At 33.5% G+C, this 26,482-nt stretch overlaps 1 protein-coding gene and 1 pseudogene across 1 annotated transcript; one reads left to right on the top strand and one right to left on the bottom strand.

Moving 5' to 3' along the window:
- Positions 1-5,958: 5,958 nt before the first annotated feature.
- Positions 5,959-10,839, top strand: LOC124078386 (adenylate kinase isoenzyme 6-like; annotated as a pseudogene).
- Positions 10,840-13,878: 3,039 nt separating this feature from the next.
- LOC124078383 (cytochrome c oxidase subunit 4 isoform 1, mitochondrial-like) lies at positions 13,879-14,412 on the bottom strand. Its single transcript, XM_046423131.2, has one exon. The coding sequence runs from the start codon at positions 14,410-14,412 to the stop codon at positions 13,912-13,914; it is 501 nt and encodes a 166-aa protein (XP_046279087.1). The 3' UTR covers positions 13,879-13,911.
- Between the last annotated feature and the right edge of the window lie 12,070 nt (positions 14,413-26,482).

Genomic DNA, 26,482 nt, shown 5'->3' with positions numbered 1-26,482 from the left:
TACAAGTACTGACTAAGCTACCTGAAAGCGGTCACTGACTCTGCTTCATGAGTCTCCACTGGGAAACCGAAGTGTTTACATCAGACTGTCTTATGCAATTCTTACATTTATTTTACTTGTTCACTTTTTTTCATTTATTTTAATCTTTATATTTTATTTTAAGGATTTATGTTCTTAGTTGTTGAAAGGGTGATAAAATTGATATCCAAATACTTGAGATCCTGGTAATTGCTCATAAACTGACAAATTAAGATCTTATTAAAGTAGAAGCTATTGCTAAACACTATATCTCCATCAATGTCATGAAATTGCCTTACTTGAGGAAAAATCCTTTAACTTAGGAATATTGCACTGGACTCAGCTAAACATATACAGCATTTTATTGGGTAAATCAAGATCCAGTCAGGTTTTCTCTTGAAATATTTAGGAACAGGATCTAAACTGATTAAGCTGCAGTTTAAGCACAGTTCAGTATTATATGACATTACATAACAGGTCAACAAGTGCTCTTTGATGATAAAACTCATTTTATATGTCTTGGATTTTTTAAAAAAATCAGTTATACATGACAGCAGAATGCATTTTGATTTATTGTACACAGATGGAGCACAATTAAAACTCTTAATGGAGCAATAATTGTAAATGGTTACCATACTGTAAAATATTTTGATAAAAATTAATTAGTAATAATTGTATTTATTTGAAACACTAGAATCTTTGCACAGCTCCAACTGTGCATGCTCAAAATGTACATGTTTTTAAATTGTTATTTTTAATGTGTACCTTTATATGGGATATGCTATAGTGTACTAGGGCATGATGTGGTATCCTTTTAAGTGAGGTATATACACATCTGAAAAGTGAAGTGCCTATCGATATTACTAAAGTACATTATGTTTACTCAAGTGAAATAATTTTCTCCCATGGTACACTATAATGTATGCTATTTATATCTCACTTAAATGAATAACTTAAGAATGAGGTTAAGAACCAATGAAATATTCCTCTGAGTGTTAGTTATAAGATTATATCCAAATTTTCAAAAAAAGACAGCTTTGGCTTGCAAATTCCATTCTCTAAAGTTAGCCTGGTGCATCCCCTCACCCACCCACACTCACACACATCCTCCATTACTTAAGAACTATTTTAGATGCTTTTAACCTGGAAAGTTAAATGTTCCCCTCTTCAATAACTTGCCACGTATCCAATGAGAACTTATCATGTTGGCATGTTAGGTAAATAGGGCAAAGATGATAGTATTTTACATTGGCTCTGATTGTTGTTGTATTGTACAATCAAGTGTGTTTTCAGAATTACATGAAACTTTAACATTTTTAAAATATTTATTAATTTTTAGTTGTAGTTGAACACAATACCTTTATTTCACTTATTTATTTTTATGTAGTGCTGAGGATCGAACCCAGGGTCTTGCACATGTGAGGCAAGGGCTCTACCACTGAGCCACAACCCCAGCCCTTAAAATGTTTTTTTAATTGAGCATCTTGTTTCTAAAACAAGGAATTTATTTGAAACAACAAAAAAATAAATTAAGTCTGAAAGTAATAAAATACAGAAAAAAATAGTTCAAAGGATCAATGAACTAAAGATTTAGTTCTTTGAAAAGAACTAAATTGATGAATCCTTAGCCAAAACAAACAAAGAAAACCAGATACATCCAAATTAATGAAATTACAGATGAAAAAGTTAATATCACCACAGACATTACTGAAATCAAGAGGGTCATTAGGAATCACCATAAAATCTTATATGCTAATTAGTTGAAAACAACTACAAAAATTACATAAATTTCTAGACACATATAAACTACCCAAATTGCACCAAAAGAAGATATAAAACCTACAAAGGCTAATAACAAACTATGTGTTTGAATCAATAATAAAAAAGCTTTTTAAAAAAATATTTATTTTTCAATTGTAGTTGGACACAATACCTTTATTTTATTTATGTACTTATTTTTATGTGGTGCTGAGGATTGAACCTCGGGCCTTGAACATGCTAGGCCAGTGCTCTACTGCTAAGCCACAATCATAGCCCCTAAAAAAAGGTTTTTTAAAAACCTGAAGTTCAGATGGATTCCTAGATAAATTCTACCATACCTTTAAAGAAAATCTAATACTAATGCTTCTCCTGTTATTCCATTCAATAGAAACAGATGGAACGTTTTCAAATTCATTCTCTGAAGCCAGCTTCACCCTTGTATGCAGCTGTGTATGAATTATGGGTTTGTTTAAGCCATCATAAGGCAGGAGGGTTGCTTTTCTTAGAAGTCCTGGTGTGAATCCACTGGTTGCAGATTGCTTAGATTAAAGCTGACATCTTACCTTAGCTCACAACCTTAGGTTCAAACACAGCTCCCGGCTCCAGGAGGTGGGCATAACCTCGCTAGTCCTAAGCAACTTGTGTTTCTCATCTTTATCCTGTTTTCCTCAAAAATGCTGCTACACTGAAACCTTTTGATGTGTTTACCTTTAAATAAAGGATTGGGGCCTTTCCCCCTTGTTCAGTTCCAGTTCTTATCAGGGCTGGAAGACTCACCAGGAACCCCATTTTTTAAAACAATTTTCTGTTTGTTGCCTTCTGTTTCTTATTGGCTATTTTCAGAATTTTTATTTTTCCAGCCAGTTCATACCTTTAAGCAGGAATCTGCTCTGCTGGGGTGCTGGTAACCCCAGAAACTCTGATATAAAACTAGAGAAGGGTGTGTCACAAAAAGAAAACTATAGGCCTATATGCCTGATGAACATAGATGCAAAAATCCTCAATACAATAGTGATTCCTATTCAGAAACACATTAAGTAGATTCTACAATGATCAAGGTGGATTCATTTCAGAGATATATCAAAAATGAAATTTATCACATGATTAGAATAAAGAAAAAAAATTGTATTTTCATTTTTATAGATGCAGAAAAAATTCTAGGACAAAATCTAGCACCCGAGATTGTCATTGTGGTTTGGTGGTAGAGCACTCGCCTAGCATGTGCAATGCCCTGGGTTTGATACTCAGCACCACATTAAATAAAGGTATTGTGTCCAACTATAACTAAAAAAATAATAAATATTTTTTTCTTTTAAAAAAACCATCACCCATTTAAATGAAAAACACTGAAGTAATTATGGGTAGATGGAACTTACCTCAATATAATAAAGGTTACATATGAAAAAAATCAAAGCAAACATTATACTGAAAGGAGAAAAATTGAAAGCATTTCATCTATAACCAGGATCAAAACAAGGGTATGTATCCTCTCTACTACTCCTATTAACAGAGTACTTAAAATTTTAGGCAGGAATATTTAGGCAAGAAAAGGCAACATGTATTCAAGGAGGAAAGAATAAATTCAAATTATCAATGTTTTTTAGATTGTATGTTACCATACTTAGAATATCCAACAACAATAAAGCACCACCAGAAGACTACTTGAGCTCATAAACATATTCAGCAACATAGCAGAATGCAAAATCAATATACAAAGTCAACATCTTTTCTTTGCACCCACAATGAATTCACTGAAAAAGAAATAAGGGAAATAATTACATTCACAACAGCCTCAAAAAATAAAATCCAATGCCTAGGAAGGAATATACCCAGGAGGTTAAAGAAAAAAAACCCTCTACAATAAAAATCATAGTACATTGGACATTGGGGGCTGGGGTTGTGGCTCAGCAGTAGAGTGCTTGCGTAGCACGTGCGAGGCCCTGGGTTTGATCCTCAGCACCACATAAAAATAAATAAATAAAATAAAGATATTGTGTCCAACCAAAAAGTAAATATTTTTTAAAAATCATAGTACATTGAAGAAATAAAATGAAAAAAGACACCAAAATATGTAGAGACCATCAATGTTCTCAGAAAGGGAGAATTAATATCAATAAAATGCCCACAGATTCAATGCAAAATCTCAATCAAAATACAAATGTCATTCTTCACTAAACTAGAAAAACTTTCCTAAAATCCATATGGAAGAATAAAAGACTCAAAATAGCCAAGGTAATTATAAACAATAAAAGCAGTGCTGGGCTGTTTGCCATGCTGCAGGCCTATAATTCCAGTGGCTTGGGCAGCTATGGCAGAAGGATCCTAAATTTGAAGCCAACCTCAGCAACATAGCAAGGCCCTGAGCAACTTGGTGACACCCTGTCTCAAAATAAAAAATGGATCTGGGGATGTGGCTCAGTGGTCAAGTGACCCTGGGCTCGATTGATCTCTGGTACTAAAACAAGATAAAAGAAAAAAATTGCTAGAATACCACAACACTTGACTTCAAATTATACTACATAACTATATTAACAATTACAGCATAAAACCAGATACGCAGATCAATGAAATAGAAGATTTCCAGACAAACCTATGCAGATACAGTCATCTGATCCTTGAAAAAGTTGCCAAAACATATTTTAGAGAAAAATATAACCTTTTAAACAAATAATGCTTGGAAAACTGGATATAAGTAAGTAGAAGAATAAAACTAGACTCTTATATCTCATTCTCCATGAAGTCAACTTAAAGTGGATCAAAGGCCTTGGAGTTAAACAAAAAACTTTGTACCTGCTAGGAGAGAACTAAAGGTCAACACTCTGGCACAGACTATCATGCTAAGTGAATTAAGCCAATCCCCCAAATCCAAAGGCCAAATGTTGTCTCTGATATGTGGATACTAACATACAATAAGGGAGTGAGGAGAATAGAAGTTCATTGGATTAAACACAGAGGAATGAAGGGAGGGAGGATGAAAATAGGAAAGACAGTACAATGAGTAGGACATAACTTTCCCATGTTCATATATGAAAACACAACCAGTGAAACTCCACATCATGTACAACCATAACAATGGGATCTTAATTAGAATAATTACTCCACTTATGTATAATATGTCAAAATACACTCTACTGTCATGTATATCTAAAAAAGAACAAGATTTTATTTTCTTAAATGACTGCTAAAGATCAGGAAATATAAGCAAGAAACAATAAACAGATGTCATTAAGTGTTAAGAGACCACACTGAATAGGAGAAAATCTTTGTGGCTAAATTTCTGATAGAAGATTAATATCCAGAATGCAAAAGGAATTCAAAATCTTAATAGCAAAACAAATAAGCCTGATTAATAAATGGGCAAAGGAAACAAACAGACATTTATGAAAATAAATAGTACAAATGGCCAAAAATATATATTAAAGTTTTCAACATCTTTAGCAACTAGGAAAATGAAAATAAAAACTCTCCTGAGATTTCATCTTGTTCCAGGTAAAATGGCAACCATCACAAATACAAAGAACAATAAATTTGGTGAGGATGTGGGGAAAATGAACACTTTTACACTGTTATGTTTGTAGATTAGTATAACCATTTTGGAAATCAGTAAGGATAATTTTCAAAAGACTAGGAATGGAAACACCATATGACCCAGCAATATCACTTATTGGTATTTATCAAAAACTTTTAAAGTCAGCATACTATATTGTTACATGCATACTCATGTTTATAAAAACACAATTCTCAATAGTCAGGATATGAGATCACCCCAGTATCCATCAACAGATGAATGCAAAAAGAAAACAGATAAAACTCATATCCATAAAGAATGAAGTTATGTCATGCCATTTAAAAATGAATAGAACTAGAGAGCATAGAGTTGAGCGAAATGAGGCAGAGTCAGAAAGTCAAGGTTTATATGATTTCTCTCCTATGAGAAAGCTAGAGGAAAAGTGAGAACTCATGAAAATAGAGGCGGGGGAACATGATGGAGGAAGAGATTATGGGGAGGAAGGAAGGTGGCAAATATAGGTGCTGGGGATTAAAAGTGATCAAATTATGTTATATGTATGTACTAATATGACACAATGAAACTGACTATATTGTATAATTATTATGCACTAATAAAAAATCATTATGCTCTCTTTCACCCATCTGAAACACATTAGCTAGGAATTTGAGATGAGGAAAAGACTCTGTGACAAAGAGGTACATTAATGTAATGCTATTTTTTATTTTAGTTTCTATATATTTTCTTCTTTTTTCAAAATCAATTTTACTTGCTTTAGTTTGGAAGGCGACTGGATATGGAACTGAAGGCAAGATAAATGCAAGATAGATAGGGAACAAGAAAAATCTGTTCCGATGTCACTCCAAAATATTCTCAATAGACATATTTAATTTTCTGTTTTGTGAGATAAGTAATTGTCTACATATAGTGCTGTTTTTAAAGATCAACTAAGACAATTTATATAAAGTTTTTAACATAGTGTTAAGTTTACTGGATTTATTTCACAAATGTCAGTTTCCTAACTTCTCTTTCCCTGCAGCTCTAACTGTCCAGTATCTAAAGCAACAATATCCATTCCTCCCCAACAAAGTGTGGAAACTCACTTTCCTGATATTGTCTACTGGACTTTTGTTTTTCCTAATGATAACTCAAATTTTCTTTTTCTCTTCTCCCTTATGATTACCATATGAATTGGCATACGTTCTTCAGTGCTAGTTTTTTTTTTACTCAGATATTTTCTTCACATCTCCTAATGAGAGAAAAATTATACTGCAGAGTGAGTTCTGAATGAATAAAATGAAGAAAAGGTAGAAACCAATCAGAAGAAAATTTAACTTTCTTTATCAAATAGCTACTTTCATTAGGCATCAACTGCTTTCAGAGTTTTCCAGGATTTTACTCTCTCTTTTCTTGTTTGGAGATGACTAAAGCATGATTACCCAGATGCACAAGCAAACTGGTTTTGCCAACAATATTTGTTCATGCTTTTAAAAATGCACTTCACAACAATGGTATGCAGCTTAAAGGATAGTAGCAACTCAGAAAATGGATTCTTTTAAACATAGTAAAATTTGCTGTTGGTCTTTTCTACTCCATTGGTAATATCATTTAAATAAAGATTTTTGGGCTCTATTTGATGTAAATTTGGATATTTAAATAAATGTGACAGTCATCCATTTAGTCAGGGACATTGATCTCAACTGTAATACAGCAAAAAGCATTATACCTAGATGCTGGAAATTAGAAACAGACAACATAGAGTATATATCAACTCCTATGGTCAATGATAATAAAAAATTAAATCAGACTGTTGATGACTCTGAAATCTACAGAAAAATCAAGCCTTGCCAAGAAGCTTATGAATGACTACCTCCTATACATAATATCATCATTTGTGATACACTTACTTCTTAGCCAGTATGTCCCATAGCTTCATTCTTTTCCAAATTTCTTCCACTTTTACAGGTTTACATAATACTTTTTTTTTCAATTGACCAAGTAGATAAGATTTTATCGGTAGATGCCTACAAGTTGTGAAAACTAAAATGAAAAATGAATTCTGTAACATTCCAGTGCTATTTAAGGAAATTGTCACTTCTCATACTGTTTCTGTGTATCTGGAAAGGCTTCTTCTTGTTAATGATAATAAAAAAGAGAATGACATTCCCTCATAATTGGTACTGCCCATCCTATTCAAGCCCTAGTCATGTTCTGCATTCATGAATCTGTTGGCCATTTGTGTCTTCTTTGGGCAGATGCCTGTTAAAGTCTGCTACCCAGTTTTTGAGTGTGTTGTTTTGTTCGTTTCTTTTGTTTTATTGTTTTAAGAATTTGGAAATTAACCCCTTATAACAATATGTGGTTTTCAAATACTATTATCCCATTCTATAGCTGCAGTCTCATTCTTTTGATTGTATCCTGCCACAGTCTGGCTGGGCACAATTCAGGAGCCACTTGTCAAGCAGAAACGAACTTTATTTTTAGAACACACATGCAGCACCACACAGCTCTTCAGGAATTCCCTCAGAGCCCAATTGCCACCACAGACTTCCCAGGAGCCTCTCAACCCCTGACTCCTCCTGCTCTTGAGGCCGATTGGCTGGGTTGCGTGGGCAGAGCCAAAAGAGTCCCCCAATGAGCAGCTCCATGGTCTGAAAGGGTGGGGAAACAGCCCAATGAGCATCACCACAGAGGAGCCAATCAGCTGGCAGCTGGAAGTTTGCTGGGGCCACGGTGAGCCAATCAGCTGGAATTTTGCTGGGGCTGCTGTGAGCCAATCAGCTGGAAGTTTGCTGGGGCCCCTTCTGCTGTGGCTCTCAACAGTATCCTTTGCTTTTTTTTGGTTATAGATGGACACAATACCTTTACTTTATTATTTACTTTTATGTGGTACTGAGGATGGAACCCAGTGCCTCACACATGCAAGGTAGGTACTCTACCATTGAGCCACAACCCCAGCCCCTGTGCAGAACATCTTTTAAAAAAGATTATTTAGTCCTGCTTACCTATTTTTGCTTTTCTTGTTTTTGCTTCTGGTGTCATATCAAGAAATCAATGCCAATGCAAATATCAAGGAAGTTTTCCCCATGTTGCTTTTTATGAGTTTTATGTTTAAATCTTTAATACATTTTGAGTTGACTTTAGTGTAAGGCATTAGTGACTTTAGTGTAAGGTTGGGATCCAGTTTTACTTGTTTGGATGTGTATATCCGATTTTATGAACACTGTTTTGGAAGAGACTCTCCTTTCTCTATTAAATATTCTTTGTACCTTTGTTAAAAGTTGGTTGATTGTACATGTGTAAGTTTATTTCTAGGGTCATTGATCTCTTCCATTTGTGTACATGTGTGCATTTATGCCAGTACCATACTATTTTAATTACTGTAGTTTTGTAAGATTTTGTAATCTGAAAGTGTGAGGACACTAGCTTTGTTCTTTCTCAAGAACATTTAGAATATTCTGGGTCATACTTAGTTTTATGTGTTTATTAGGATTATTTTTTCTATTTCTCTAAAGAAAATTTACTGGGAATTTGATGAAGAATAGCATTGAATTTACAGATCTATTTGGGAGTACAGATATTGCAATAAAAATAAAATAAATACTGTAGTCTTACCATTTGTTCATGACAAATTTATTTCATCAATATTTGTACCCCCAGTGTACAAACCTTTCACTTCCTTGGTTAGGTTTAGTACTAAGTATTTAATGGGATTATTTACTTAACTAAATTTTTGGATAGCTCATTCTTTTTATTTTTAGGTTTTTTTTTTCAGTTATACACAACAGTAGAATCCACTTTGATATAATTATACAAGTATAGAATATATCTTATTCTAATTAGGACCACATTCTTATGGATATACATAATGGTGAAATTTTGGTCTATTCATTATAAATACATAGGGATATTATGTCAGATTCATAACACTGTCTTTCCTTTTCCTATCCCCCTTCTCTTCCCTTCATTCCACTTTGTTTAATCTACTCAAATGCTAGTCTTCCCTATATCCTGTTATTGTGGGTTAGTTTAACATATCAGAAAAAAATTTGACATTTTTGGCTTATTTTCACTTAGCAAGATAGTTTCCAGATACATACACTTACTTATGAATATCATAAATTCATCCATCTTTATAGATGAGTAATAGTCCATTGTGTATATGTATTACATTTTTTTCAATTCACCTGTTGAAGGACACTAAGTTGGCTCTATAGCTTAGCTATTGTGTATTGAGCTGCTAGAAATATTGATGCAGATGTGTCAATCTAGTATGGAGATTTCAAATCCTTTGGATATGTGCCAAGTAGTGGGATGCTGGGTAAAATGGTGGTTCCATTTCTAGATTTTTGAGGAGTATTCATACTGCTTTCCAGAGTGGTTGCACCAATTTGCAGTTCTACCAACAAAGTATAAGTGTACCTTTTCCCTCATATTCTTGCCAACATTTATTATAATTATTAATTTTGAAAATTGCCTTTCTGACTGGAGTGAGTTAAAATCTCAGTGTAGTTTTAATTTGCATTTACCTAATTACTAGAGTTATTCAACATTATTTCATATCTCTGTTGACCATTTGTATTTTTTTTCTTTTGAGAAGTGTCTGTTCAGTTCCTTTGCCATTTACTAATAGGCTTACTTGGGATGTGTGTGTGTGTGTGTGTGTGTGTGTGTGTTAAGTTTTTGAGTTCTTTGTACAGCCTGGAAATTAATGTCCTGAGGTGCAGGTGGCAGTGATTCTCTCCTATTCTGTAAGCTCTTTTTCACACTCTTGATTGTTTCCTTTACTGTGAAGAAGCTAGAAGATTTTTGTTTGATACCATCCCATTAACTGATTTTTTAAAATTCTTGCACTTTAGGGGTTCTGTTAAAAAACTCAGTTCCTCCCCCTTCCAGCTGCTCTCTATAGTGTGCTGAGCTTGTGAGCCTCAGCACTTGTATGGTCTTGTGGAAGACTATGTTGTTACCTAACATTCTGCTCACTGGTTAGCGGGCAGAGTCTGGAAGGGTTTGGGCGGCTGTTCAGGCAAGCTTGGCCTGTTCTCTGGACTGCAAGTGTTCCAGACTGGGTACTCCAGGGGTTGGAAAAACTATACTAGGCAAAGAACTTGCATCAAGATCAGGACTGAAATACATTAATGTGGGTGATTTAGCTCAAGAAGGGCAGTTATATAATGGCTATAAATAATGAAGAGTATGATTGTCCCATTTTAGATGAAGATAGAGTAGTTGTTGAGTTAAAAAACCAAATAAGAGAAGGTGGAACTATTGTTGATTACCATGGTCGTGATTTCTTCCCTGAACGCTGGTTTCACGTAGTTTTTGTGTTGAGAACAGATAACAGTGTATTGTACAAAAGACTTGAAACAAGGGGTTATGGTGAGAAGAAATTAAAAGGTATCATGCAGTGTGAGATTTTTCAAGTTCTTTATGAAGAAGCCATAGCATCCTAAAAAGAAGAAATTGTGCATCAACTGTCCAGCAATAAACCAGAAGATCTAAAAGATAATATAAATCAGATCCTGAAATGGGTCAAAGATCATAACACTTGACTGGTCACTTTACAATCACTGTTATTGATACCTTTCTGCCCACTTCATAGAAATTGTCCACATATTATTAAAATTATTATTAAATAATATTATTAAAATCATGTTACAGGCCTAGCAAGTGCATAATGTAAAGGTTTGTGCCTGGGTCTCTTTTTCTCCACATAAAAGCTAAACAATGTCAAATATAAGGAATATAATATTAAAAGTAAAAATTGTCATTTAATGCTTTAGTTACTAAATAATAAATATGACCAAAGGGGTTGATATTCTTTATGCTTATTATAGAAGAAAATGCAGATGATTTATTAAAATAAAAAATAAAGCATCAGGAAAAAAAAAAAAAACTCAGTTCCTGAGCTGACATGTTGGAGTGTTGGGCATACATTTTCTTCTGGCAAGAGAAGTTTTTCTGGTCTAATTCCTAGTTCTTTGATCAACTCAAAATTTAATATTGTGCAGTTTGAGTGATGAGGGTTACATTTCATTCTATTACATATGGACTTCCAGTTTTCCCAGCACCATTTGTTGAAGAGGATACATTTTCTCCAACATATATTTTTGACACATTTATCTAGTATGAAATAACCGTATATATGTCAGTCTGTCTCTGTGTAGTCTATTCTTTTCCATTGGTCTTCATGTCTGTTTTCATGCCAGTACCATATTCTTGTACTCTAATTTAAGGCCTGGTATTTTGATGCCTCCTGCTTCATTTTTCTCAATAAATATTTCTTTGGCTATTTTGAGCCTCCTATTTTTCCAAATTAATATTATGACTCTTTTTCCTATTTCTAAGAACAATTTCATTGGATTTTTTTGGGGGAATTTCATTGAATCTGTATAGCAATTTTGGTAGCATAGCCATTTTTGACAACATTACTTCTGCCTATCCAAAGCATGGGAGATCTTTCCATCTTATATAGTCTTCTTTAATTATTTTTCTGTAGTGTTCTGTAGTTTTTTATTGTAGAGATACTTTGAGTTTTTAAAAATTGATTTCCAAGTATTTTATTTTTCTGAGGCTATTGTGAATGGGATGGTTTTCATAATTTCTCTTTCAGCTGATTCTTTATTGGAGTATAAGAATGCAATTAATTAATGGATGTTAATTTTGTATCCTACTTTGCTGAATTCATCTATGAGTTCAAAAATTTTCTGGTGGAGCATTTTGGGTCTTCAAAATAGAAAATATGTCATTGGAAAACAGAGATAGTTTGACTTCATTTCCTATTTGTTTCCCATTAATTTCCTCTTCTGGCCTGATTGCTCTGGTTCATGTTTCAAGGACCATGTTGAATAAAAGTGGTGAAAGTGAAAATTCTTGTCTTATTCCTGTTTTTAGAGGGAATGCTTTCAATTTTTCTCCATTTAAAACAATGTTGGTTCTGGGTTTGTCATATATAGCTTTTACAATGTTGAGGCATGTGTCTTACAGACCTAGTTTGTCTAGTGTTTTACATGTGAATAGATGATCTATGTTGTCAAATATTTTGGGGGGCATCTATTGGGATAATCATGTGATTTTTGTCTTTAAGTCTATTTATGTGATGAGTTACATTTTTAAATTTTCATATGTTGAAACATCCTTCCATCCCTGGAATAATACCCACTTGATCATGGTGCACTATCTTTTAAATGTGTTTTTATATGTGATTTGCTAGTATTTTATTAAGAATATTTGCATTTATGTTCATCAAGGAAATTGGTCTGAAGTTTTCTTTCCTTGATGTGATTTTGTCTGGTTTTGATATCAGGGTGATACTAGGTTCATTGAATGAGTTTGGAAGACTTCTCTCATTTTTCTATTTCACAGAATAATTTTGGGAAGGTTTGTATTAGTTCTTTATAGGTTTGGTAGAATTGAGCTGAAAATCCATTTGATTCTGGGCTTTTCTTTGTTGGTAGGCTTTTGGTGGCTTCTTAAGTTTCATTACTTGAAATTTACTCTTTAAATTTTCTATATCAACCTGGTTTAATTTGGGCAGGTCATATGTCTCTCAGAATTTGTCACTGTGTTTAAGATTTTCTAGCTTATTGAAGTATAAAGTTTTGAAATAGTTTCTGATTATCATCTCTATTTCTTTAGTGTGTGTGGTGATATTTTATTTTTGTCATGAATTCTAATAGTTAAAATTTCTCTCTTTCTTTTGGTTAGCTTGGCTAACCAAAAATATACAATTTTGTGTATTTTTTTTTTAAAGAACCAGCTTTTTTTTTCATTGATTTTTTTGAAATTTTTCCAATTTCAATTTTATTGACTTTGGCTCTTATTTTAATTATTTCCAGTCATCAACTGATTTTGGTGTTGATTCATTCTTCTTGTTCTAGGACCATAATATGGAATGTTAGATTATAAATTTGGTGCCTTTTTATTCTATAATGTGTGAGATCAACACTAAGAACTTTTCCCATAGAACTGCCTTCATAGTATCCCACAGATTTTGATATGTTGTATCACTCTTCCCACTTACCTCTTTTTTTTTAAATTTCATTCCTGATTTGTTCTGCTATCTATTCATCATTCAATAGTGAATTAATTAGTATCCAGGTATTGGTGTTCTATTTTTTATCACATCATTAATTTCTAAATTTGTTCCATGATGATCTGATATAATTCAGGGTATTATTTCTATTTTTTGTATTGCTTAATGACATAAAATATGGTCTGCTTTATAAAATGTTCCATATGCTGGTGAGAGGAAAGTGTGTTCATTGATCGATGGAATTTTCTATATATGAAGATGGTGAAATGAGATGGACATCATTACCATAGATACATGTAAGACTACACATAGGGTGTGACACTACATCATGTACAACCAAAGAAATGAAAAGTTGTGCTGCAGTTGTGTACAATGAATCAAAATGCATTCTGCTGTCATATGTACCTAATTAAAATAAATTAATTTAAAAAAGAAATTTTCTATATATGTGTGTTCAGTCTAGATTGTAGATTGTATTTTTTACCCTCGTCATTTATTAGCACTGGTTCTGTTTGACATAATGGGTTTCCAGTAAAGATGCAGAGCTATATGAAGTGACCAGCATGTGAGCAGCGGGCTCTCACTTCTTTCACTCATTCTCGTCATAGTCCCACTTGTCGGAGAAGCCCTGGATGGGGCTGACCTTCATGTCCAGTATCCTCTTGGTCTGCATGGCCACCCACTCTTCATCAAAGATGTGCGGGATGGGGCCGAACACATAGTGCTTCTCCCAGATCAGAACAAGGGTGGTGAAGCCAATGAAGAACAGGGCTGCGCCCACCCCAGTCTTCCACTGGTTGGTGACCCTGTTCATCTCAGAAAAGCTCTCATTGAACTGAATAGGATACAACTCAACTTTCTCATCCCTGGTCAGGTTGCTACAGGAGGCGTTCTCCTTCTCCTTCAGGGCCTTCTGGCTGGGGGACAGCTGCCTGACATGGGCCACGTCAGGCAAGGGGTAGTCGCGCCGGTTGACATACCTGGGGAAAGCAAAGTCATCGCTCTTCACCACGCTCTCACGTGCTCGCGCACACATAGAGGTGGAAATGGCTCCCTTGCTGATTAGGCTAAAGACCCTGGTAGCCAACATTCTACACCGCTCTGTCGCATCCACACTGCACCTGCTCTTGTCCTGCAGGGAAGGCTCACGAAGCCCTTGAAAATGCTTCCTCCCAGGGCAAAGAAACCGGCGTGACGTCAGGACCCAGCCCGCAGCTAGTGGGAGCCTGGCGGGGAGGCCAAGCGCGGGAGGCCAAGCGCTGGAGGCCCCCTCTTGACCCGGTCGCTGGGACGCGGAGAAGGAAGCCGCCGAGATCCCAGCGCAGCGGCAAGCCTCCCCGAGGCCTGCGCCTCGCAAAGGTGCGCTGAAGTCTGAGCCTGAGGCCGGCATGCCCCGGTGTCTGCGGAGGGGTGGATGCGGCCCAGCCCAGGGCTCCGAGGCCGCCTGGAGGCCGCTGCCTGAGAGACCCCGCGCCTGGAGCCCCCGCTGACCGGCCTCAATGTCACCGCGCCCCAGTCTGCCCTCTGTCCCACGCGGGTGCCAGCTGCCGCTGGAGGCCCACAGGCCCTTGGACGCCGCCAGGCAGTCACGTGGGCCATTTGTAGATTCTTTATTTAGTTTTTGTGTGAAAGATCTATCTAGTGATGACAGAGATATGTTAAAGTCATCCAGTATTATTGTGTTGTGGTCTATTTCTTTTTTTTTTTTTTTCCCCAAAACCTTTTTGTACTTGTAGATGGACAGAATGCCTTTATTTTATCTGTTAATTTATATGTGATGCTGAGGATCAAACCCAGTGCTTTACACATGCTATCAAGCGCTCTACCACTGAGCTATCACCCCAGCCCTATTTGATTCTTGATGTTGAGAAGGGTCTGTTTAATCTATGTGGTTATTGCATTGAGGAATTAATATTTATGATTATTGTTTATTGTCATTGTATAGCTCCCTTATGCAGTATGAAAAGATCTACTTCATCTATTCTGATTAACTATGGCTTCAAGTCCACTTTATCTGATATGAAATTAGACACCTCTGCTTGTTTTTGAGATTTATGTGAATGATGTTTTTCCCCCATCTTTTTACTTTCAGTCTGTTTGTGAGTTTGCCTATGAGATGAGTCTCTTGAAGACAGCATATTCTTGGGTCTTGTTTTTTAATCCAATTTACCAGCCTATGCCTTTTGATTGATGAATTTAGACCATTTATATTCAATGTTATTATTGAGAGGTGATACTTATTTCTGGTCACTTTATTTTTCGTTTAAGTTTGAGTTAAATTCTCTTTTGACTGACTATTCTATTGTAGTTCCTTCCTCTACTGGTTTTCATTTGTATTCTACATTTCTTTTTCATAAAATATTCTATCAAATATGTTTTGTAGTGCATGCCAGCTTTCTTGTTGTGAATAATTTGATATAATTTGCTCCACTTCAGTCCTCTGTTCTTTCCTCTAACCTCCCCTCCTCACAACATCTCTTCCTCCACAACTCGACTGTTCTTATTCTATTAATTTATACTTTTTAATTAGTGTTTTGTAGATATGCATAAAGATAAAATTCACTGTGATGTATTCATATATGTACACAGCATAATTTGATCAATTTCATTCCACAGTTCTCTTAGCTTCCCTCCTTCCTTCTCCCTTAATCCCTTCCTCTGCTTCAGTGATCTCTCTACCATCCTCATGTGATTATCCCCCAATATTTTTTTTTTTGGTTTTACTTCTGCATATGAGAGAAAACATTCAACCCTTGATTTTCTGAGTCTGAATTATTCCACTTAGCAGGAGGTTCTCTAGTTCCATTCACTTACCAGCAAATGCCTTCTTTTGATGTAATATGTAAAATTTATCTATTAATTGAGGTTTTCCCTGGATGTTATCAACACACAGACTTCTGGATGCCCTGTTTACAGGCCCCAAATTCTCAACCTGGAGTGATTTTGCCATTCAGGAGACATTTAGCAATGTGGGGAAACAGTTTATCTTTTCATGACTACAGATAGGTATGCTATTGGCATACAATAGGTAGAGGCAAAGAATACTGCTCAATTCTTTGTAGTGCACAGGACAATTCCAACAACATAGAACACCCAGTCAAGAATTAAAATATTTGGTTTGAGGAATATTGTCTGCTCTAATAACCAAATTTCTCTATTTAAAATAAAAGACTCTTGTGCTAAATGTGGAGCTACTAAGGCTGTTTTTCTCTGCCAGGATTAATAAAACTGAGGCTGCAGATGACCTCAGAAGTACACCAAAAAGATATTGAATAAAGTGTCAACAGCTTCTGTAAAACTAGTTGAAACATTATATCATCTCTAAATTTTTCCTTCATGAAGTATATTGTGAGGTTAAAGCTAAGTCCATGAGAAATGATCTTGGAATACTTAGGAGTTAGTTAGTTTCAAGGAAAATTGAATGTCCACATATTTTCCAAATTTTCTGTTAAATCATTATTTTTCCTGTTACAAAAGGGCTGGGAAGTGTGCAATAATGATAGTTGCCTTAGGAATTCCAAAGGTGTCTCTCTCTCTTCATGGAAGCAAATGATCATATAGACAGCATGATGCTCATAAATGTCACCTGGACAGATGATGATTTTTTGGTATTACTAATGTTAGAGAATTATAATTAAGTAGAATATTATGTAAAAATACAAGAGTGAACTCTTACAGGAATGTGGTTATAGGGAGAATAAGCCTTCCTAGTTTTTTTCTAGTTATTTTATATAGTGCCTTGGCATGCATCTATTCATCTTCATGAGGCTTTCCTCAGTGTTCCCAAGCTACTATTTACCCTTTACTCCTGTATATATAAAGCTATATACAGTTTTACACAAATCTGTATACATACATTCCTCATTTCCCTTGATAGTGAGCTTCTTGTAGAAATGTCATTTCTGAAATATTCATAAGGCATTATATTATAATAACTGGCACCAAATAGTTACCAAATGAATAAATATACAGAAAATGAACACATGAATAACAATTGTGAAGAAAAGTTAAGGTATGTTGAACTAAATTAAAATGAAGACGTATCAAATTTGGGGGTGTGCAATTAAAGTAGTGCTTAGGATTGTTTTTGTATTAATGAATATACTTTTTAATAATTTTTAAAAAATATTTCTTTAGTTGTAGGTTATATGTGGAGCTGAGGATCAAACCCAGTGCTTCACACATGCTAGGCGAGCACTCTACCACAGAGCCACAACCCCAGCTCTAGTGAATATACTTTTAAAGAAGATAGTCCTAAAATCAATAATCTAACATCTTATTTAGGAAATTGTATGGTTTAAATGTGGTGTCCCCCGAAATGTTCAAATGTGACACAATTCAAGGTTTAGAGGAGAAATGTGTGGGTTATAGTCTTAACCTAATTAGTGAATTAATTCTTGGTGGGATTAACTGAGTTGCAAATGGAGGCAGCTAACCTTGGCATCAACCACGTGGTGCTGGTATTACAGGAATTCAAGATAGAGTAAGGGGTTCATGGAGGCTTCCACCAAGATTTCAAAGGAAGGCCTGGGAGGCCAGAAAAAGTACATCAGGGTTGGAGTCCCTGGGAGCACTCCCTAAGAAGTGAAAATGTGGAGATGTAAAAAGGAAGCCGAAGTTTCAGTGGAGACCCCCAGGAAATGCCAGTAATGTGGGACATCATCCTAGGAAAGCGGCAGGAATTGAGCAAAGAAAAGAAAATAGAAAGGCCAATTGTGAAGCATCAAACAAGGTCACAGGGGCAAAGCTACATAAGCCTTTTGTAGAGAAAATCACAATGCCATGTGCCCCAAATGGAGCTACAGGATTTGTTTGCCATGCTGGATTTTGGCTTGCTTTGGTCCTGTCCTTTCTTTCTTCACCCCTAATTTTGGAAATGGAAATGTTTACTCTGTACCATCATATATTGGATACTTGTAAATTGCTTTTACTTTTATAGTAATTCAGATTGCCAGATTGCCTTGATCCTGAGGAGATGGTGGACTTGAACTTTGACCTATCAAGTTGAGACTATGGGGATTCTTGGGAATGGACTAAATGTATTTTGCATTGTCAGATGAGTGTGTTTGGGGGTCAGGGGCAGAATGTTATGGTTTAGATGTAGTGTCCCTGAAAGGCTCAAATGTGAGACAATGCAATAAGGTTTGAAAGAGAAATCATTGGGTTAAAACCTTAACCTAATCAGTGAATTAATCCCTGATAGGATTAACTGAGTGGTAACTGGAGGTAGGGTGGGGTGTGGCTAGATGAAGTGGGGTACATATTTTGTATCAGGAGAGTGGATTTCTTTCTCTCTGCTTCTTGATCATCATGTGAGCTGTTTCCCTCTGCCAGTCTTCCACCATGATGTCTTACATCACCTCAAACCCTGAGGAATGGAGTCTGCTATCTATGGACTAAGACCTCTGAAACAATGAGCCCCCAAATAAACGTTTCTTACTCTGCAGTTGTTCTGGTTGGGTCTTTTTAGTTACAACAGTAAAAAAGCTGACTAAAACAGAAATTTAAAAAACAGAGAAGATTAAATCCAAAGTAAACAGAAAAAAAGAAATAATACATGTTAGAACACAACCACCTCAGGCCAGTATTCTAGCACTAATCAGACATGTTATAATGATGACTCAAATACTGAACATGAGCAATAGGTTGAACCTTTGGAAGACATGTGTATTCTTATTGATAAAAATGACAATAAAATTGGGACTGACACCAAGAACAATTACTACTTGAATGAAAATATTGAGAAAGAAATATTTCATTGAGTTTCTAGTGACTTTTTTTATCACTGAAAATGAACTACTGATAGAGCCAAGATCAGATACTAAAATTATCTTTCCAGGATGTTTTACTTATACTTCTTGTAGTCATCCATTAAGAAATCTAGGTGAAGTGAAGAAAATGGTGTCACTAGTTTAAGAAAATAAAACACAGAGGCATTTAAAACCTGAATAAATATTCCCTTTGAAGTGGTTACACCAGAAGTTATCTAACATGAATTCACTACAAAGTACAATTTGATGATGTGTAGGATGAACACAAAATTGACTACATTTTGTGGGTGATGAACAATCTGTTAGTCCTGAGGCTCAACAAGATTAAAGGCTATTGTTATGTGTCAAAGAAAGATGTAGAAGAACTTCTGAAAAAAAATAGCCAGTGGTGAAACTGAGATAACACCATAGTTACAAACTTACTATAGAGACTTTTCTATTCAAATGATAGGATAACTTAAATCATTTAGATCAGTTTCTTGACCATAAGAAAATATGTAGAATGTGATGTGAGGATAAATGATTATTGAAAAATTTCATTTCCTTGTAATCTTAGAATGTTTTGCTATTATTGTTTTAAATTAGAATACATAAATTTTTAATCCATAATTTGTGTGGAAAAAAACCAACTGATAATAATGTATTACATACCATATATATAACAGTATATATGGTGTGTGTATGTGTGTGTGTATATATATATATATACACACACACACACACACACACTTACACACATATATGTAGTGCTATTTGTAAAAGACATTTATGAGATTATTGTAAAATGAGGGAACAAACAAAACATGTTCCAAATGCATTGTTATGAAAAATTTGAAGAAACAAAACAGCTCTCCATTTTTTTATGTTTTTGTCAAATATTTTCATAATACTTTGCTATTTGCCAGGTTCTTTATATATCATTTAGCTTTCATCATAGTCCAGAAAAATGATCAGAGTAAGCTATTTGCTTAGTTATCTTAAAACAGTCTTTGCTAACACATTAAACTAGTAGAGAGTTGCTCAAGAATTTAAATGATGTGCAGTCATCCCTCACTAAGCACGTGGAATTTGTTTCAGGACCCCCTTTCTATTAAAATCTGTGAATGCTCAAATTCCTTATATAAGATAATAAAGTATGTGCATATAAGCTATATACGTCCTCCTTTAAATAATCTCTAGATTATAATATATAATAAAATATAATTGATATGTAAATAATGACAAAGAAAAGTCTGTACACATTCAGTACAGCTGCAATTAGTTTCCTAAATACTTTCAATGCACAGTTGGTTGAATCCTTGGATGTGTAACCTAAAGATATATATGGCAAACTGTACATCCTATTTTTTATCATTCTAAGTTGATTCTGTGGTTTAAACATTTTGAAAATATCATTTTGATAATTAAATTCAATAGATACTTTTGTTAATAGTACTGGTAAGATTAAATCATTTTTAAAATATAGTATTATTCAATTAGTAAATCCTGTTTTCAGAATTATATTGTATAGTGAGGCTACTCATAAAATGAGAACTGAGTTCTATTTTACAAGAGTTAAGAAACCCTTGACACTATTAACATTTAGTCTGTGTTGTGGAAGTCCATTCCAGCAATTGTAAGATGTTTAGAAGCATCCCTGGGCTCTACAACACATGCCATTTATCACTACTTCTCCAATGACAAAAATGCTGTATAATAATGAAAAATGTAATAATAAAAATATTAGAGCATAAATTAGTGAAATTAAGTCAACACAGAAATTAAAGTAAACCAAAGGCAGATTCTTTGACAATAAAAAATATTGATGAACCTATCCAGAACAACTAAGAATAAAAGAAAGAAGATACAAATTATTAATATCAGAAATGAAAGGAAACATCACTACAGATTCTATGAGCATTATGATGATAATAAACACTATGAATATTATAGAATACTGAATTTATGAAAAATTCTGTGCCCCCAAATTGATAACACAAGTAAAATTGATCAATTTCATGAAAGACATAATTTGTCAAAACACATACAAGAAAATGTAGAGAATATGATTAGGCTTATAGCAATTAACTAAATTGAATTAATAGTTAATACCATTATACAATAAGATACAGATGGAGTCACTTTAAGCTCTATCAAATATTTAAGGAATAGATTATACAAATTTTCTATAATTTCCTCTAAAAGATGTAAGCAGAGGGGATAATTCCAAACATCCTGTGAAGCCAGCATTAACCTAATACAAATATCAAATATATTACAAGATACCTACAGATCAATATTTCTCACAAACTTGGATGAAAAATCCTCCACAAAATATTAAAAAACTGAATTCAACAATGTATAACAAAAGATATATATGATGACCAGATGGGATTTTTCAGATAGGCAAAGTTATTCAACTTTCAATAATCAGTTAATGTAACCACTGGATTAACAACAAAAAAAACACACAATCATATCTGTAGATGCAGAAAAAGCATTTGACAATATCCAAAATTCATTTATAATAAAAACCCCCATCAAACTAGAAATACAGGGTTAACATCCTCAATTTCATAAAAATTTAAATTTAATAAAGTTAATAAAAATCCTATAAACCACAGCTGAAAACATATTTTATGGTGATACATTTGAAGTTTTCTTGCTAAGATCAGAAAGAAGGCAAGAATATCCCCATTTTTATATCATACTGGAAGTCCTAGTTAATGCAGTGAGACAACAAAAGGAACTAAATATATATTTATTGGGAATGAATAAATAAAACTGTTTCTGTTCACATATGGCATGATCATAAATGTAGAAAATTCAAAAGAACCATCATCTATAACAGAAACCTTCTAGAACTAATCCATAACTTCAGAAAAATTGCATGATACCAAAATTACACAAAAGATTAATCATTTTTCTGTATATAAGAAAAAAATCAAGTGGAATTAAAAGTCAAAATAAAGTAACATTATTAGAAGCATACTCAAAATATTCATAAGCTCTATAAGAAAAATTACAAAACTTTGACAAAATAAATCAAAGAAAATACATAAATATGTTCTTGGACATGCAGACTTAATACTGTCAAAGTGTAGGTTACTTCTAATTTGATCTATTGAGTCAATACAATTCCAATCAAAATCCCAGAATGTTATTTTGTGGATAGTTTAAAAATATTTCTAAAATTCATATGGAGAGTCAGAAGAACTATAATATCTAATACAATATTAAAGGAGGAACAACAAAGTAAGAGGACTAGCTCTACCCATTTTTAATACTTATTATGAAGCTACATTAATGAATTCAGTATGGTATGTGTGAAATAATAAACACTTCAGTTGAACAAAGTAGAGAACACAGAAACAGATCCAAATAAATACAGTAAAGTGATCTTTGATAATGGAGTTAAGCAATTAAATTAAAAAATGTAGTCTTTTCAAAAAATGGTGCTGGAACAACTTCATATCCATACACAAATGAGTCTAGTCACAGACCATATATCATTCACAAAAGATAATTAAAAGTGGATATAGAACTAAATGTAAATTACAACTATTAAAAATAAGTAGTAAAATATCTAGATGACTTTGTGCTTGGCCATCCAACGCCAAAAAGCATTAAAGGTACAATTCAATAAGGAAATTATTGATAAACTGGACTTCATTAAAATATCAGTGATGTTTACATACATATACATATACATACATTGGATTCATTCCTCTGTTCTTCCCTTATCCCATCCCTTAACCGTCCCCTTCATCTAGTTCACTGATCTTTCTTCTATTTTGATGGAACTCCCCTCCCCACCTCCTTCCTTTACTTTGGATTAGTTTCTGCATATCAGAGAAAACATTCAACATTTGACGGAGTCTACTATTTCACTTAACATGATAGTCTCCAGTTCCATTCATTCACCAGCAAATGCCATAATTTCATTCTTCCTTATGGATGAGTAATGCTTCACTGTAATACACCACAGTTTCTTTATCCATTCATCTGTTGAATCACACCTTGCTTGGTGCCATAGCTTAGCTATTGTGAATTTTGCTGGTATAAAAACTGATATATGAATATACTACAGTGAATCTAGTCATCATGTATATCCATAAGACACTAACATATATATATATATATATATATATATATATATATATATATATATACACACACACACACACACACACACACACACACATACACATGTCAGAGTAGAGGGAAGGGAAAGGGGAAATACTGGGGATTGTGTCAAAATGAATCATAATGTTATGCATAACCTAAAAATAACAGGGAAGAGGTGATAACAGGTGATAAAGGTCAAAATTCAGTAATTCTCAGGGGTAAGGGGAATGTATGCATGAATATGCAGAGGACACATTCTCCACCCATGTCCCAGGTGCTGCAACTATTCCATATATTATAATTATAGATACATGTTTCATTGTACATGTGTCAAAACCTATTGTATGTACAATGCAGTATTAACCCTAATATATAGATTTTGAATGATAATACTTTAACAGTGTAGGATTACAGAGTGTAACAAATGTATCATTCGGATGTAGTATGTTGATATTAGGGGAGGCTGAATGTGTCATGAGGAAATTTGTGAGAACTGTTTTTGACTCAATTTTGCTGTGACCTTAAAACTGTTCTAAAAATAAAATTTATTTCTAGATTACCACAAAACTTGCTCTTCTAATATTCAGCCATTTTTTTCTCCTAGAATTGTTGCAAGCTTCTAGATAATTTCCAGAATTTTGAAAATGTTAACGCTAACAATTTATAATTTTTCCATCATTTTTTCACTAATAATTGTGTTATTTCAAAGTTTTACTTCACCATTTTAAAAAAATTGTTCTTTTTAGTTATACATGATAGTACAGTATATTTTGACATATTTTTAAACATGGAGTATATTTTATTCTAATTAGGATTCTAGTCTTGTGCTTGTACATGATGTGGTGATTCTCTGTGGTATATTCGTATATGTACATAACAAAGTTATGTCAGCTTCATTCTACTGTCTCTCCCATTCCTGTACTTCACCAATTTTTTTGACTTCATCTTGGACATGTAAAAATGATCTAAACATACCATTAACAGGAATCTTTGTAAATATTTTGATGTAGGGATGTTTTGGATATACCTCATGAAGAAATCATATTAGGATATATATGTATAAAGTAGATGAGCTAGTGGGGTGATATGGAAACAGTATTAGGCTGCAGAGACAAATACTTAGGAATCTGAGTCCTCAGAAGGAAATGACAAAGCCATACTTAATTTTCCCGTGTCCTTCCTCAACAACTGTGTTTAAAGTTACTTCATATTTCCACTGGACTGAGAGAAGAAAATCGACTCTTCATAGATAGTGACCTTTGGGTGAGTTTTGAAATAAGATACCTTTCCAGAGACAAGAGAGAGATTTTAATCTCTTTTAGGATCAACCCAGGTGACAGAAACCTATAAGAATGTGATAATTATCTTCCAATAACACTACTCAGAATTTCTTCATTTTCTTTTAAAATTTATATAATGTTAATAAAAATGACTCAGTTCAAGACACTATATTATTCCCATCTTTCATGAGCCCAGAAAAATGGTCAGTTTAATTAAAAGTTTCATCTATTACTTAAAGATTATATGGGTCAGAACGCTAAATCTAGATATATCTACCTACATTTCAAAAGTGTAAGTGATTTCTCCCATATTATGTATTAAGTGCCTGCTACAGTTGGCTATGTTGGTGTGGGAGGGTGTCTCTAGTGTAGAGCTGAAGATTAATGTGAGGTTCATTTTTCAGATATATCTACATTCTAAAGGAAATTCACTTTCCTGCTTTGGTTACATCACTCAAATTATGTTTTAATTCCTTCCATGACATCTACTTGTGAGTTTAGAAGATTTTATAATTCACAGGATAAATAGATGAATATGGAAGAAACTGGGAAGATCTACATATTTATGCAATAATATTTAATCTGAGGAATAATGGGAAATAGCATGCTATACACAATCTTTTGCATCTTTACAGATAATTTTTTATGTAAAAGTCTATATTTTTATTTTTAGGAGAAATGCAGTAGAAACTGTGATTGGATCCAAAATAAACAGATTCTTACATGATATGCTCAGGGTACAGATTTTATTTTTAAACATGGGATGATTGTTCAGATTTGAAGATAAAAGAGTACCCTTGCATATTATCATGCAACTAGATACTTTTAGGTAATCCTGCTAAAGAGCAGACCCAATATGGGATGAGATATATATTATTTTTACACACACACACACACACAGTCCCTCTCTCACATTTCCACTTCACTATTGAAAATAATGAGGAGGGAGGTTAAGTATAGCACACACCCAGTTTAATCAGAAATTAGAATAATGTCATTATTGTCAAGGTTCCAAAAGTAAATTAATCTAATTTCTATTAAAGCTCAGTAATAAAATGTTATAGTGCCTGAAAAAATGTATTATACACACATATACATACTCACACACTCACATATATACGTATGTATACACATATATGTATATACACAATATACATGACTACATATATGTATACACATTACATATGTATAAACACAATATTCATATATACATATATATGTAAGTATACACATTATATATAATGTATAAACACAATATACATATATACCTATATGTGTATATATACACATTATATATATGTATAAACACAATATACATATATACATTACATATATAAACACAATATACATATATACCTATATATGTATGTATATACATTACATATATAAACACAATATACATATACACCTATATATGCATGTATATACATTATATATGTATAAATACAATATATAGACCTATATATGTATATACATTATATAAGCACAATATATATACAGACCTATATATGTATGTATACACATTATATATATATGTATAAACACAATATACATACAGACCTATATATGTATGTGTACACATTATGTATATATATCATATATTATATACACATCACATATATACACACATTTTATATATATATATATATATATATATATATATATATATATATATATATATATATATATGATGGTGTCTTTTTATATTACCCATGATTTAACTGAAAGGGTACAAGAAAATTATCACTGAACAACTAAAGGAATATAGTAGACTTTCTTTAATTACCCCTGTTTATTCTTAAATTAAAGTGCCTATTTTTATGTAAGTGTAGACTGTATCTAGGGATTATGGAAATGTTTGAAGAACTCAACAAGGCATAATTTATCTTTGTATTTTAAAAGATTAAAAAAAATTCAATTGTGTTGATGAGTCATTGTGATTTTTTATTATAATTACCTATTTTTATTCAAGCCTTAGTCATCTGGGAATTTGAATTATGTA

This window comes from Marmota monax, unplaced genomic scaffold, assembly GCF_021218885.2.
Source record: "Marmota monax isolate L192 unplaced genomic scaffold, Marmota_monax_Labrador192_F-V1.1 WCK01_AAM20220418_F8-fsc00767, whole genome shotgun sequence".
NCBI lineage: Eukaryota > Metazoa > Chordata > Mammalia > Rodentia > Sciuridae > Marmota > Marmota monax.
Note: the sequence above shows the minus strand (reverse complement) of the source record. Positions and strands in the feature narration are given on the sequence as shown.

Excerpts from the sequence above, each read along its gene's own strand:
- LOC124078383 (XM_046423131.2), bottom strand. The coding sequence starts at position 14,412 with ATGTTGGCTACCAGGGTCTTTAGCCTAATCAGCAAGGGAGCCATTTCC.